The sequence below is a fragment of the Urocitellus parryii genome, chromosome 2, assembly GCF_045843805.1.
Source record: "Urocitellus parryii isolate mUroPar1 chromosome 2, mUroPar1.hap1, whole genome shotgun sequence".
NCBI lineage: Eukaryota > Metazoa > Chordata > Mammalia > Rodentia > Sciuridae > Urocitellus > Urocitellus parryii.
The window spans coordinates 24,063,874-24,080,449 of NC_135532.1; the positions used below are offsets into that span (position 1 = coordinate 24,063,874).

The 16,576-nt window shown below is 33.3% G+C and overlaps 1 protein-coding gene across 7 annotated transcripts in view; it reads left to right on the forward strand.

Moving 5' to 3' along the window:
* The window catches only part of Pan3 (poly(A) specific ribonuclease subunit PAN3), a 134,077-nt gene that overhangs the window by 14,971 nt on the left and 102,530 nt on the right, over positions 1-16,576 (forward strand). For all 7 annotated transcript variants that reach the window (XR_013343257.1, XM_026388357.2, XM_026388360.2 and 4 more), the window contains exons 2-4: positions 9,563-9,684; positions 11,142-11,208; positions 13,222-13,292. Coding sequence is in view for 6 of the 7 variants with exons in the window: in XM_026388357.2 (XP_026244142.1) it covers positions 9,563-9,684; positions 11,142-11,208; positions 13,222-13,292 (260 nt within the window). In the remaining variant the exon portion in view is untranslated. The remainder of the gene's footprint in view (positions 1-9,562; positions 9,685-11,141; positions 11,209-13,221; positions 13,293-16,576) is intronic.

Here is a 16,576-nt window from a genome sequence, read left to right on the forward strand (position 1 = left end):
CTAGAAAACTAAGTACTTGAACTGTATTGTTAGCTCTATGAAATTATCTCAGATTGTGTGGGTTTTTCTTTTTTCTTCTTCTTCTTTTTTTTTTTTTTGGTGGTGCTGGAGATTAGAACCCAGAGCCTTTTGCATGCAAGCCAAGCACTCTACCAACTGAGGTATATCCCAGCCCTCAGGTTGTGTTTTAATATTATGTTCTGTTCTTTATTGAGGATGAGTAAAAAAGTATTCTAAAAATCTGTGTTGATGATGTCATGGTTTCAGTGTACCATATAGGAAAACCTATGATTTCTCTGAAGAATTTAGTTCTAGGAAGTATTTTTGTTATAACAAATTGGTATCTTATTTTATTAGGTATGTTACTCTGTTTTGCATTACTATAACAAAATACCTGTGGCTAGGTACTTTATAAAGAAAAGAGGCTTATTTAGTCCTCAGTTTGGGAGGCCGAATGTCTAATAGTATGGTGCTGTCTCAGGTGAAGATCCCCTTGGCTGTATCATATGGCTGAAGGCATTGAAGCAGTAGTTCATTTGAGAGAAAGAGAGATCACAAGGCAAGACAGGAAGCCAAAGAGCAGAGAGGTACTAATCTTGCTCTTTAATAGTAGCCTTATCATGAGACTAATCCAAGGTCCCATGGGAATTACTTTAATTCCGTCTGAGGGCAGTACCCTCAGTGAGCAAGTCATCCTCTACTAGGTTCTTCCTTTTAAAGGTTTCACCACTTTTTAATAACACCACACATTAGATCAAGCTTCTAATACACTATGGAGAACACACTGTAGTACTAAGCGAACAGTTTTTTTTTTTTTTTTAAGTATATTTTTTTTCCCCTAGCACCTTAGTATTGAACCCAAGGCTTTGTACATGCTGGGCAAGTACTTTATCACTGAGTTAATCCCCAGTTCTTTTTAATTTAATTTGAGACTAGGTCTTGCTAATGTCTTCCATATGGCCTCAAACTTGTGATCCTTCTGTTTTAGCATCTCACGTAGCTGGGCTTACAGGCTTGTGCCACCTTGCCTGTTTTCTTTGTCTTTCTCTTTTTTTTTATTTTTAAAATTAGTACATTATAGTTATACATACATAATATTAGGGTTCATTTTGACATAATTACACAAACATGAAATATAATTTGCTCTAATTCAGTCCCTAGTACTTACCCTTTCCCTCTCTTCCTCTCTCCTCCCGTTTTCCCTTTCTTCTCCTCTCTTGATCTTCTATTATTTATGGTTTTGTTTTTTAAATTAGTATTTTATAAATACACATAAAGGTGAATGAAATTCACTGTGGTATATTCATATATGTATATAGGATAGTTTGGTCAATTTCATTCTACTGTTCCTCCCTTTCCCCTTCCCTCCTCCTTCCTACTTAATTGAATCCACTGATTTCTCTCCTGTTTTCCTGGAAATACCCTCCTCACCCTTCACACCCCCCACAACCCCTTTGGTATAGTATCTGCCTCTGTGTTTTCTCTTGACTATTAATTTCCATTTAACTTTTTTTTTTTTTAATGATATACCTGTGTTGCATCTTTTGTGGGGGATAAAGGATAGAAATTTATTCTCTCAAAATTTGGGAAGCTAGAAATCTGCTATCAAGCTGTGGACTGGATTGCCTTCTTCTGAGGGCTGTGAGGGAGAATCTATTCTTTGTGAAAGAGAACCTGACCTAACTTTTGATAGTTTGCTGGCGGTCTTTGCCATTGCTTTGTTTGTAGAAACATCATCCCAGGTTCTCATTTTACATATTCTCCCTTTGTACCTGTTCAAATTCACACCACTCCCCCTTTATTTTCTCTGTTAGTGCTAAGGATCAAGCTATAGGTCTCACACACGCTAAGCAAGTATTGTATCGCTGAGGCATACACTCAGGCCCTATATTTTATCTTTAATTGACACATGGTAATTATATATATTACTGGAGTATGGTTTGACATTGCAATATATGTGTACCTTGTATAATGATCAGATCAGGGTATTTAGTACATCTGTCTCTTCAGACATTTATCTAAATGTCTCATGTAGTTAGTGGCAAAAGTTGGCGTTCCTGTCTAACTCCAGGTATTTATTTCATCTTCTTCATAAGTAAATATGCCTAATACATTTGACTCATGATTGATGCTCTCTATTACTAGGATCTCACTTTTTTCTGCTTGTCAGCAATGTTGGTTAGGATGATTCAGACTTAAAGTAGAGAATTGAAGATATGGACCTGGTCCCTTTATGACTCTTCACAGTTTGTCATAAGGGCTAGAAATGTAGTGCAGGCATATATTACTGTTTTCTTATAGTTCTCTTGGTCTTTTTGTTTGTGAGCTTTTAGAGAAGTCCAGCCCTTCAAACAGAAAAATGTCTTGCTTAGCCACCTATTTTGGGGTTGAGTCTTTTTCAAAACAAATCCTGTGAGTTTTATAACAGATGGGTAAAATGTAGTAGTCTACTTTTTCACCATTTATATTAAAAATTTAAGAAAGAAAATTATATGGAATATTACTCCTAATACATTTCTTTCTTTCTTTTTTCTTCTTTTCCATTTGGGGAATTCAACCCTAGGGCACATCATCAAACTACCACAAAGCTACTATCCCCAGGCCTTTTTTACTTTCTCTTTTTAGTCAGGGTCTCTCAGTTCCTCAGACAGGCCTTGAACTTGTGATCCTCCTGCCACAGCCTCCCAAGTAGCTGGGTTTATAGGCATGTGCTCTGTGCCTGGTACATTTTTCTTTTTGTTATTGTTTCATCAGAAAGAATAGATTTTTATGAGCAAACTAATAAATGGATACAGATGATAACCATAATAACTAACCATTTGATGGGCATCTAACCATTTAATGGGCATCTTAAATTATCCAGGTATGCCAATATACTGTGTTATTCTCATAACAAACCAGAAAAGTAGGTATTATCTTTCTGTTTTACATAGGATGAAAATGAGACTTAGATTAAATATATTATTGAAGCAGGCCTCACAATCAGCTGTGCTTGCTCAGTCTGTGACTATTTCACAATCTAGTAAAGGACAGTGCAGGTGATGGCTGAGGGGCTGCACTTGCTGTATTGTCATTATCTCTGAGTCTTAATATCCTCATTGGAAAAATAAAGTCAATAAAATATCATTTTCATTAAGCATTTTGTAAAGTTTGGGCGAGTATTTATTGTATCTTTTTATTGACTTAAAAAACGTACTCGGGGGCTGGGGATATAGCTCAGTTGATAGACAGCTTGCCTCATATGTCCAAGGCCCTGGGTTCAATTCCAGCACAACAAAAACAAAATGGAAGAACAACAAAAATCCCCTACTCTCAAGAAAGTTGAATCAAAATAAATTGATTAAAGAATACAGAAAGGTATAAAGTATATGAAATTATACAAATATAGTATAATTACAGATAATTTAAATAGATAAGACAGAAGTATGTAAGAATACAGGCTTAAAGAATTGAAAATAGCAATATAAAACATGTCAAAAAGAATTACACTGCCCCCCACCCCCAACAAGCAATATCAATGTTATCAAGAAGTGGAGGTTTTTAACAGTTTAATTGGGGAAGACTTTCTGGAGAAGAGGGGAGAAAAAGCACTTATGATTACCTATGAGAGGATGGTAAGTACTTTGCATGGGTTGATTCATTTAATTTTTCTACCACAACTCTGTGAGATAGAATTACATCCTTTTTAGATGAAGCAAAGAAACTTTTTTTTCCCCCCTCAAGATCATATAAAGAGTAAGTGGCAAAAAGTTGGTGTTCCTGTCTAACTCTGTGTATTTCTTCTTTTTCATCATGTCTCAGTCTGGAATATGGAGCCCAGGTGTGTGTGTAGGGATTGAGTTTTTTCTAGATTGTAAAGTATAGGATTATTTTTAAGAATAAAGTGAGGGGCTTGTGGTGTAGTTCAGTGGCAGAGTGTGTGCTTAGAATGTGCAAGGCTGGCTTCAATCTCTAGGAAAGAAAGAAAAAGAAAGAAAGAAAGAAGAAAATAGAGTGAGCATATAATTTGACAGAAGAGAGTAGTTAAATAATGTTATTATTATAAGATATTTTAATAGGAGATATATGTGCTTATTATTTTAGACTGTGATCTTTAATTTTTGGAAATAACGGTGTAGTGTATTCACTTTTTTCCTTAGATGGATACCCAGTTGTTTTAATTCATTTATCAAATAATCCCTTTTTTCTCTGGATTAAAAGAATTAGCTTCTGGGGCTGGGGTTGTGGCTCAGTGGTAGAATGCTCATGTAGTATATGCAAGGTCCTGGGTTCAATCCTCAGACCACATAAAAATAAATAAAGTAAAGTTATTCTGTCCAACTACAACTAAAAAAATAGTTTTAAAAAGAGAATTAGCTTCATTGAAATATTATTTACATACCTTTAAATTGTAAATTTACAGTCTAAACAGTTGTACAACTCTCAAGGGTTTAAAAAGAATTTTTCTATATTCCTCTTCCTCTTCCTGTCTTTTCAGTGGTATAGGGATTGAATCCATAGCCTTGCACTTGGTAGGCACACACAGTATCACTTAGCTATGCCCCAGACTTTTTCATTTGAAGCAGGTACTCAGTAAGTTGTCTAAGATGACCTTGAACTTGTGAACCCTGTGCATGACAAGCCTATTGAGTTGCTGGGAATATAGGCATGTGCTACAGTGGCTGGCTTTAAAAACAAAAATCAAAAAACTTTTTTAAGAACTTGCATTGTTTTTTAATAATAATCCGTTGAAATTTGCAGGGAGGTGATTTGGTTCTTATTTTATAATGGATTGTATTATCTCCATTTTATAAGCATTTGCCTAAGACTTTGTAGCTAGTAAGTAGATCTGAGACTGAAACGTAGGACATTTTAGGAAATAGTAGTATGATAGTTGAGAACAGATTGTTGAGGGCTTGCTAATGTCAGACTAAAAAATTTATATTGCATCACTTAGAGTGAGCATTATCTTGTTAGTGATCCTCCTCCTCTTTTCCTCCTTTTTAAAAAATTGACAGTGCTAGGAATGGAACTCAGGGCCTCAAGCATGCTAGGTAAGTGCTCTACAGCTGAACTATACCCCAGCCCTCCTATTCTTATAAAAGATGCCATCATGTTGACCCCATCCTCATAACCTCATCTAATTGTAATTACCTCTCTCTAGAAACCATTAACAAATACCTCAAGACTCTGGCATTGTGATAGGAGTGGGGGTCAGGAAAATATCCAAAATGTCCCTGAAGTCATTCTTCCATTATCAGGATGAAAAGCAAAATTTGCTTCCTTTTATACATACTAATTTTCTTGTAAAATAATTGCTTAGTGTTCTGTTCAGAGCACATCTTTTTAGTTTTTGTGACCTGCCCAACTAAAAATTTTCCAAATCTAGGTTGTTTCCCTTTTGATTATAAATTTTATCTTTAACTTGTTTTCCTTACACTTTACTGGAAGTAGTGAAGATAAGCCATGTAGCAGCCTCATGCTCTGCTTCAATTTTCTTCTCCCAAACATCAGAGTTTATTGCTCGAAAGTTCTGCCTTATAAAAAGCAAATATTAGGGCTGGGGATGTGGCTCAAGTGGTAGCACGCTCGCCTGGCATGCGTGTGGCCCAGGTTCGATCCTCAGCACCACGTACAAACAAAGATGTTGTGTCTACCAAAAACTAATAAATAAATAAATATTAAAAATTCTCTCTCTCTCTCTCTCTCAAAAAAAAAATTAAAAAAAAATGACTTTAAAAAAAAAAAGAAAATATTAGAACTGTTACCACTTCTTGGTACCAGTTTCTGTACCTATAACAAAACACCTAAGACTGGGTAGTTTATAAAGAACAGAAATTTATTTCTTACAGTTCTGAGATTGGAAAGTCCAAGATCAAGTTGCTACCAGGTTCATTGGCTGGTGAGGGCTGTTCTGTTTCAGAAAAATTGTTCCATCCTCACATAGAAGAGGCTGTCAAAGGACAAAGTTGTAGCAATTTAGTTTAATCTGAAGTTGGTTTTATTTTCAGTTCTAGATTTGGATAGCACTTTATTCCTTAAAACAGAATAAGAATTCATTGGGTTAAGCAAGGGAGGTTTGTTTTTTTTTAGATAGAAAAGCTTGAAGAAAGCTGGATGTGGTGGCATACACCTATAATCCCAGCTACTGATTCCAACTGTTGAGGCCAAGGTAGGAGGATCACAAGTTGGAGGCTAGCTCTGGCAATTTAGTGAGACCCTGTCTCAAAAAATAAAATGGGCCACGGATATAGCTAAGTGTGAAAGTACCCCTGGGTTCAATCCCTAGTACTGTATGCATGCATGCATGAATAAATAAGTAAATGTAAAAATTAAAAAATAATTAAAAGTCTGAAGAAAACCAGAACAAAAGAACAAAAAGACTGATCATTTCAAAGAGGAACTACAAGTCAGAATGATAGAAAAACAACTGGTTAACATCAGTTACTTTAAGTTACATTTTTTATATAAGGATTAAGGCAGGTAACTTCATTATTATGCCAGTTGAAATTGGCTTGATCCAGAAATTTTGTTGTGTCTATAATCCTGATATCCTGGAAATAAACAGGTTAGTTTCTGCTGGTGTCAGGAAAGTTAGTACAAGTGACTCCATTTTAATTTTTAGAATTTTAAGACCACAGTTTAGTCTAAAACAATGGCCTCTTGTAATTTTTATTTAATAGGATAAACATATTTCCTTGCATATCTTTTATATGGACATTCTTCCCATCCTTGTGATTTAATCCCCTAAGTACTCCACCTCTTAATACAATTATAATGTGAATGAAGTTTCAATTTAAGAATTTTGGGGGAAATATTCAGATCATAGCATATAGAGATATAATGTACAATAAGAGAGAACTTTTCTAGGGATAAATATTTATTTAAAGTGGACTACAAATATTATTCTGTAGATATGTGTAAAGTTTACTTAAAGCTGATTATAAAAATATGGATTTGAAGGAATTAAAAGTTCTTGATTATCTGTACTTGGTAACTAAGGTCAGTATTATATCTTATATTTATATAATTTAAATTTAAAATATCCCATGAACATCTGATGAGTTATGGTAGATAGGGCATGTGACCGTTCTTACTAATTTTATTTTTATTTTTATTTTTTAAAGAGAGAGTGAGAGAGGGGAGTGAGAGAGGGGAGAGAGAGAGAGAGAGAGAGAGAGAGAGAGAGAGAGAATTTTTTTTAATATTTATTTTTCAGTTCTCGGCGGACACAACATCTTTGTTGGTATGTGGTGCTGGGGATCGAACCCGGGCCGCACGCATGCCAGGCGAGCGCGCTACCGCTGAGCCACATCTCCAGCCCTCTTACTAATTTTAAAAATATTAATATCTTCATAATCTATGTAGGATAATCTTCGTGATTTTTCAAAGTGAAGTATCAGTTCCTTCCTTCCTCCCTCACTCCCTCCCTCCCTTCCTTCCTTCCATTTTCCAAAACAAGGAAACTCAAGTGCAAGTCTCAGTGTGGAATGTTTACTTAAAAAAAAAAAAGTGTAACTGTTGATTTCTGGACATATTATTTTTCCCACTCCCCCTTTTTTGTTAAATGTAGTAATTTGTTTCTGGTATGGAGCATAAGGGTTTTTTCTATCAAAGCTGTGTCTCTGAAAGGAATGTAAATTAGTTTAATATAATGTAAGCCTCTACCAGAAATTTGGTTATACATCAAGACAAATTCTGTTTTTTAATGATAGGATAAAGTTTGTAGGATGATTTTATTCTCTTTTGACAAGTTTAATTCATTCATTTTACCAGTATTTTATGCTTATGAGCATATAAAGATCTAGTGGATCTTGCTTTCAAGGAACTTAACATGTCTTAAAATATGACCTAGATTATAATTTTGTGAATTCTGGCATGTTCAATAATGGTTCTTGTAGCTTGTGTAAACTATGAAGGAAAGAGAAACTTGGATTTGAAATAAAACATTTATAATAGAAGTGTCTGAAGTGAAAAGCATTTGAAATAAAAATGCCATACAAAAATTGACTCTGGAATTGAGCTGTTATATTAAGTAGAATTTATTGTTTTATTAAGAAAAGGTGAAGAACAGATGTTTCAAGGATTTTTGGTGGAATGGAGGAACTTTTACCCTTATGAATTTCATTTATCATCATGAAAATAACCACACTATCAAAAAATCATAAAAGACTACCTCTTCAGTCATGTAACACAGATTGTTAATATCTTGATAAATTGATTGTTGTAATTTCTGTGTCTGTAGGTAGGCATACACAATCATTATATTATAAATAAAATGTTTCTTTTTAACTTTACATTATAAATGTTTATTACACAAAAAAATGGAAAGAACTAGCTCCTGTTTTTTTCTGTTGCACTATCACACAACACTTCTGACTCCAGACATTCTCCAACTCTCTGGACATCACTTGACTGCCATATAATTCGATTAAATGCTAATTACCCAGAATTAGTGCATATCCCACAATTTAAGGACTCAGTTCCACTAAATTGACCCTCCTCTTTTCCACCTTGCACTCTTCAGGTCCCAGTTGCAAATAGTCCAGGTTATTCATACTTCTGTCTGACTTGACTACAAATTGGAGTTTTCCAGGATCTCTTCCTTAAGTTTGATAATTTGATATGATGGCTCACAGAACTCAGGGAAGTACCTTTACAGGTTTATTATAAAGGATAAAAAAAATGGAATAGTCAGTTAAAAAGGTAGATAGGATGAGATGTAGAAGGTTTCTGAGCATGGGCACTTGTCCCTATAAGATGTTGAATGCCACTCTTCAGGCTTGGAAGCTCCTTGAATCCCACTAATGGGAACTTTATATGAAGGCTTCATCACATAGGCCCGATGGGATTTGCCTGGAGGAGATGAGGGACAGGGCTAAAAGTGCCAAGTCTGTAGTAGTGGCTCAGTCTTTCTGATGTCCAGCTCTCATCTAGGAACCCTTTCCAAGAGTCACCTCATTAGAATAAAAGATACTCCCATTACCCAGGAAATTCCAGGGAATTTAGGAGCTCTATGTCAGGAACCAGGATCAGACAAATAAACAAAAGGTTTACCTAGCACCCCTGTTAAGTTAGGAAATTACAAGAATTTCAGGATCTGTGTGCCAGGAACTGGAGACAAAAGATGAAAGATCTATTTCTGACATAATATCATAGACACATAGGATTATTTATCTTTATTATCTTTCTTTTCTACAATGTTTTATTATAGAAAAATTTAAACTTTGCTTAAAGTAGAGAGGTATTATGATGATCCTCTGGCACCTAGCTTCAAAAGTGATTGACACTTTGCTAGTTTGTTTTCTTTGTTCTCCCAGTTTTGTTTCATTTTCCTGGAGCATTTTAAATAAATCCTACACATTGATTTCTATGATTTTAAATTATTTCTTAGTAGTCCTTTAGTGGATATATGAGCATTACTAACTTGTAGCCAAGCAAATCTTATTTGATTTTGTCTTGTTTTATGAACTAGTAAATAAAATAAGTGTAGCAGAGATTTGAGACTTTCAAACTTATTTAGAAACAGAGAAAAATAATAATGTTTTGTCCTCTAAATACTTGCATTTTCCTTGTCTTTCAGTTCCTGGAATGGATGGAGGCGCTTTAACTGATACAAGTCTCACAGATTCCTTTTTCAGCACCAGCTTTATTGGAGTCAATGGCTTTGGAAGCCCAGTAGAAACAAAGTACCCCTTGATGCAGGTATTCTTAGTATGACTTCCTATTGCACCAAACAGTGAAGTTTATTTCAGGGGTGGGGACCATTTGGAGATTTTGTTTATCTTAAATTGTTCAAACGTGAGATGAGGTTTTACAAGGCATTGAGATGGGTGGGGTATAGGTAAGCTTTCTTTCAGGAATATCCTTTGTGTATAGAAGCATATAGCTGGCTTTATTTTATTTAATATTTAAATTTTTAAATTTAAAGCTACAGTACTTGAGGCATGTAAATGTCTTTGAATTGTTTTTTTCTTTCCCATTTTGTTCTTAGTCGCTAGCTTTTTCTTTTGTTACGTGACTGATGCGGGGCAAGAACATATTTGTTTACATTGTTTTTATAGATTTATTTGGCAAACTTTTGTAGAATTGGAATAAAATTGGGAAGTATTCTAATGTTGTGAGTTGGAAAACTGCCATAATAGTGTATATTATTCTTTCTTGTTTCTGTGATGCACTACTGGGTGGCCTTCATAATTGCAAAGGATATTTAAAAACAAAACTGTCTACATTTCAAGTTGGACTGACTTTGAGGGGTTTAGGAAGCTAATGCTTTTCTAAGTGATTTTAACTTATTTATGTAAAAGCTTAGATTTACTGTGAATATGCACTCTAAGGGTCATTTGAATTATAAGCATTTATGTAAACATGCACAGCCATATACATGAATGATTTTATTTTTTTTTAATGAGCAGTTTAACTTAATGTATAGTTAGTTATACCTTCTTTCAGTTGCCTATGAGCCACAATTTCAGGTGCTTATATATTTTACATTTCAACAACCTCAAGAACGTGACCTTTTCTTGTTTAATCATGCAGAAACGGAATAAGAAGTTGAGTGACTAAGTTCAGAATTATAGACTTAAAACTCGAGCTGAGAATTCCTGACTTAAAATTTTCAAGGACTTATGGGAATGAAGGGCCTTCCAGAATGGAGGGATGCAGAGGATATGGGGTAAATGGGAAAAGCAGAGAACATGTTTAGAGAATTAATAAGTAGCCTGATCATATAAGCTATCAAACATGTATCAAGGATAATACAAATTAAGAGAGGATATTGGAGCATTTATTGACTTTACTACATTCACTTTACACCCTCTTGGGTGGATATTGAAATTTATATTTTTATCAAAAAGGAAACTTGGTAGTTATGAGTTAACTTACTAGCCCAGGCCAGTAAGTTATAGACATGGCAATTCAAAATAGGTCTTCAACTTTGCATTTAAATACTTGACTAGTGAGCTGAATTTTCATTTGTGTTGCAGGGAGTTTTGAGTTAGATAGTTGTGATTCAGATAGCAAAATTTATAGGAAGATCAGTTTGTCAGTAAGGTGAAGGATGAATTGAAAGGGAAGAGGCAAAGAGGGCCAGTCGTAATTGGTTGAATACTTTTAATTTTGTGTTTTTCTATGACACTATATATACATATTTTATTTTTCAGAGGATGACTAACAGTAGCAGCTCCCCAAGCCTTCTAAACGACAGTGCCAAGCCATATGCAGGCCACGGTAAGATGTGGTCTCTTTTACTTGTGTATTTCTGATTCTAAAAGCACTATATCCTTTGTAGAGATTTTGAAAATTGTAAACAGGTGTAAGTAGAAAATAAAAATTATCTATTATCTCCTTACTCAGGTAATTGTGAAGATTTAAATTCCTCCTTTTTTCTATATATATGAATCTACATAATAATTAAGATCACATTAGACAGACTTCAGTAATGAGTGCTTCTCAATCACTATGAATTAAAATTTATTATTTATTTTCATAGTTTAACTTAACTACTTTTGTTTCTTTAAAAATAATTATTATATTCCAGAGGACTCTGTCAATACTCTGCATCATTTTTGGGGGGTATATTTTAGAAGTGAAATTATTTTAAAAAATTATGAACATTTTAAAATCTTAGATAAAGAATTTCCAGATATTTTTTATGTGTTCTATCTTAAAAAATGTTCAATGATTATTTTTAAAAATACATAACAGGTATTACTCTGTATCAGTACAGTGTTAATAATTATAAATAATCATGGGAATAAGAATTTGCATATTATATTCTGTGAAAGACATTTTATGTGCATATACCAAATTGCAATCACTATTTGGAAATTACAGTCTTATGCTATGGGAAAAAAGCAATATTTTAATATTAAAGAATATTAAAATATCCTAGTATTCTAAAATATTAGAAACTATTCGCATCATTTTATATTTAATATTCTCATAGAGTTTAAATGCTGTCTTTTCAATGTTATCAAAGTTAGTACAAATGATGAATGATATAATCATGCCTAATTTTAAATATCTTAAATATAAAAGTTACATAAAAATATCTTAAATGTAAAAGTTACAAAAAAAGTTACATAAAAAGTTACTAATGCTGCTTCTCTTTGCATTAGTAATTATTTAATAATAAGTTTGTTTTTTATTAATTCTAATCAAGGTTTAGACTAAAAATACAGATAGAAGGCAGCAGTCTATATACTATAATCTACAATATACTTACATATGCACTGCATTAAAGATTAAGAATCCTTTAAATGAGGGCATTTGTTGTTTTTTTTAATAAGCATTTCACAGATAATTTAATGATATTAAAATATGTGTGATTTACTAAAGCCCATGCATACTTTTCCAGAAACTTCAGATTTTTAAAATGAAAAGAGAATTTTATTTGTAACTGCTGCTTGCAGAACAATGCAACTTTAAACCTATCTTTTGGATTTTGTTTGTATTTTGAAACATTTAATACTCCCATTATTAAAAACTTAATAATTTATCTTATCTTTTAGTAAAAGTATCAAATATCTGTTGTTAAAAATGTGGACTAGAACTGGGCTCAGTGGTGCATAACTGTTATCTCAGCAACTTGGAATGCTGAGGCAGGAAGATCATAAATTGCTAGCCTGTGCAATTTAGTGAAACCCTATCTCAAAATAAAAAATAGAAAAAAGGGCTTGGGATGTAGCTTAGTGGTAGAGTGTTTGCCTGGCATGCCCAAGGTCCTAGGTTTAGTCCCCATCACTGCTGTGAGGGGTGGGGGAATATACGGAATAGTTGGGTAGAGTATATGGTTTTAAGGCCTTGATGATGTGTTTAAGTCTAGATCAGAGTATGATTGGCTCTTCTTCCACCCCTTTTTATCCTCTTTAGGATTTGATCTCAGGAACACAAACATGCATTTACTATACATAGACATACTTCCTTCATTAATATACTGCCTGCCAATGAGAAGATCGAGATTTTTTTTCCTATATTTGATTTTTCTCTTGCCCTAATCAAGCAGATATATCCTAATATGTAGAACTTCTGAATAAGTATATACTAAATGTGGACTGAGTGAGGTATTCATCAGTTTTTGTTTCATTCACTCAGAAAATATTTGAGCATTCACTATGTGTGAGAAACTGAGTGTAATTATTGTGGAATATGAGTTTTATTATTATTGACAGGTTAACATTTATTAGATTTGGGGGATTACCTGAGTTGTCTGTGTGGAAACTTATGTAACTTGCCTTTCAGATGCTCTAAGTTCACCTGCTTCATCCTTGTTTAATGACTTTGGTGCCCTCAACATCTCTCAGAGGAGAAAGGTAGGTTAATTGAAATTTGGGTAAAACTAATGAAATTTATAGATCATGATGGGATTGTTACCTACATAGTATCAGTATTTTCTTAAAGAGGGGGGAGAGCTTTTATGGACTGAAATGTTTTTCTTGCTGTTTATTCTTTTTCCTTACCTCATATGTGGAATTTCATTTGATCTTTATGCAAAGTATAGAGAAAATTTGTGAGAAAGGCCTAAATTCTGCTGCTTATTTTTGCTCATTCTCCTTTATCTTATTATATTATTTTTCAGATAGCATCTAAAAAAATAATTTAATTAAAAAAATGTTGTAGATGGACACATTATCTTTGTTTTATTTTTTTATGTGGTGCTGAGGATCGAACCCTGTGCCTGCCCATGCAAGGCACGCACTCTACCACTGAGCCACAAACCCAGCCCAATAACATCTAACTTAATGTTATAGCTGGCTGTGGTGTAAGAATGTTAGTCATGTTTTAACTTTAGTTTTGAGTGCTTGGTCTAGATTTCAATGATTCTTCCCCAGTACAAACTCATTACAAGGCAAACTTAAAATTTTCAACATTTTGTAATTGGCCCAACTATTTAAAACCTTTTCATGCTGGAAAATTTAATTGGAATTGAGGTTAATACAACATGTGCAGATTTTCATGATATTTTATAAGAACAGATTTTGTGGCAAGTTGAAATGAATAGTTTAATGCCTTTGAGTCTTAATGAGAGTCCTGTTAATACCCAGTAGTCATCTAGAGAAGGTAGTCTTAACCTTTTTTGGTTAGAAATAATAGCAGCTAAAGAAGTTCAGGAGCTTGTAGATCTTTGTAGTAATTTTTAAGTTATAACATTTTGTTTTCTAAGTAATAGAAGAAAGATCCCAAATGAAAGTATTAATTTTACAAAAAGTGATTTGAACTTAAAATGCTTTAGGAAAAGATCTGCTCAGAGCATAGCATAAGATGAAGTTTGGGGAGACTGGTGGTGATGATTTCATAACATACTTATTTCCAATTTCATTGAGTTATATATTAAATGTATACATTTTATGTGTCAATTATACCTCAATAAAGTGGTTTTAAAAATTCAGGAAGACTGGATTTTTAAGGCAAAACAGATTTCATGGGGACAGGTGTAATCATATTAACACCTCATGTACCTGATATTTTCTATTTTGAGACATGGATGAGAACACGAAAGTAACTAGAAAATACTTTAAGCAGCTAGACTTGATAGATTAAAATTTGTGGGTTTAATAGTGTAGATTTTTTTCCTTTTTATTATTGTAGTAGATGCAGATGGATAGCATGCCTTTATTTTGTTTATTTTTATGTGGTGCTGAGGATTAAAACCGGTGCCTCACATGTGCTCTGCCACTGAGCTACAACCCCAGCCCAATACTATAGATTTCTTAGAAGGTCTCATCAATAATAAATTTAGTCTTGTTTTACATGGCTTTTCTCATAAGTTGCAAATGTTTAGTTTCTAAATATTCTATATGTTAGAAGTGAAAGAGTAGGATACAAGCACATCCATTGCCAATAGTGAGAGGACAGTAGACAAAACCTGTTATTATGGAAGTAAACAATAAAATGCTCTAAGCAGATTCAGCCTGAAATCAAGTTATTTGGAGCTCTTTGGGGGAAAATAGAAAAACCCTTAATTTGTGAAGGTTAATGTATTAGAGATCCCCCAATGGCTTCTTTTTCATTTGAAAAATAATAATTAACTGTATAAGTGGTATTTCTGATACATGAGCAGAAAGTAAAACTAGAATGGTAAATGACAAAAGTATTTCTAATATGAGAGGTTGGCTGAATATATTTTAAAGTTGAAATATATGACTTAAAAATAAATGCTGCTGACATTTATTTTTGAAAAAGTAGTGAAAATCATTAGAGATTAGAAAAGGGAAGATTCATTGCCTATTTTAAAAATTTACTTTAAAGTAAATTAATAAAGGAAATGTTACTATAAATGTGTTTTCCTCTTTGGAAAGATATTAACATATATCTTAATGGAATTAGGCTAATATAAGAAGTGAGCACCTGCTGTGATTTTTGAGGTCCTGACTCGATGTAACCTTGAGCTAACTTTCTAGGCTGTAATCTTGTTTACCTGTGAGATGACAAACATGTCCTAAATAGTTTTGGTGTTTTTCATTTTTGAAATGCAGTGATTGTATAAATTTAAAACACTCATATGTCAGTCTTTACCTAGAAATTCGTAGCTCTTGATATTTTCTTTTAAAATAGTATCCAGACTAGGGACATGGTGAGTTTTTCCAATATTGGACCATATTATGTGGTATCTGTGGGTAAATGTTGCTTGTGTTTTTAAATTGTTAATGGTTAAGAAGGTATAAAATCTCCTGGTGTTAGAAATATTCTTGGCAATAAGAACATTGCATGTTATTTACATTGTGAATTGCAGTCATATGGAGACTACCTGTTTGTCTTTTGTTGTAGTAATTCACAAAGCTTGTTTAATGATGCAGTTTCAGAGTTTTTAAATAAAAGTAAATATAAATTTTAATTATAATTTTAGGTTTATCTAAGCAGACTGTCATGATTACTCAGTGATATTTTGTAATGCTGTCAGGGAACAGGTAGTTAGCTAATACTTAGTACCTTTTCTTACATTGTCAGGTAAATTAGTTTCTAAAATCCCAGTTAGCTAGTTCCCGTGCTCACTATTATGTTTGTTTTGCCTATATGGTGTGTGACATATTGGGATCAAATCAGTCAAGTATCTTTACTGTAGGCAGTTTTACTTTATGATATATGAAAAATTTAAAAGAAAGGACTGATATTTTTCCTGGTTCCCTCAAATCTAATAATAGAGGTACTACATGAACCTACTAGAAAATAATATACAGCAGCATATTACTTAGTGCCAATTTAAATATCTTGTGACTGCAAAGTAGCAGAGAATTTTCCAGATCCATGAGAAATTACTGAGAAAAGTTGTTTTGACTTGGCTTTTTTGAGTGTTGAGGAATATGGAGAAGCTAAACTACCTAGGTAGAAGCTATGCTTCATTACAAGTAATAGTGGTAAGAGCTTTAGGAAAAAACTTAATTATTTTCTGAATGTCATAAATAAGTAAGTAAATGTGGCTGAGGGCTTTAGTATCTTTAGGACTTTGTTGAAGTAAATATAGGATGTGAAAAACAGTACAAACATGTTTATAGCCATTCATCTGGGTTGTCTTGTTAATAATAGGTTTGTGAAAAACTTTCTGAAGGGTAATATATTGAGAACACATGTCTTAGGGCACTCATACTTGTAGTATTTA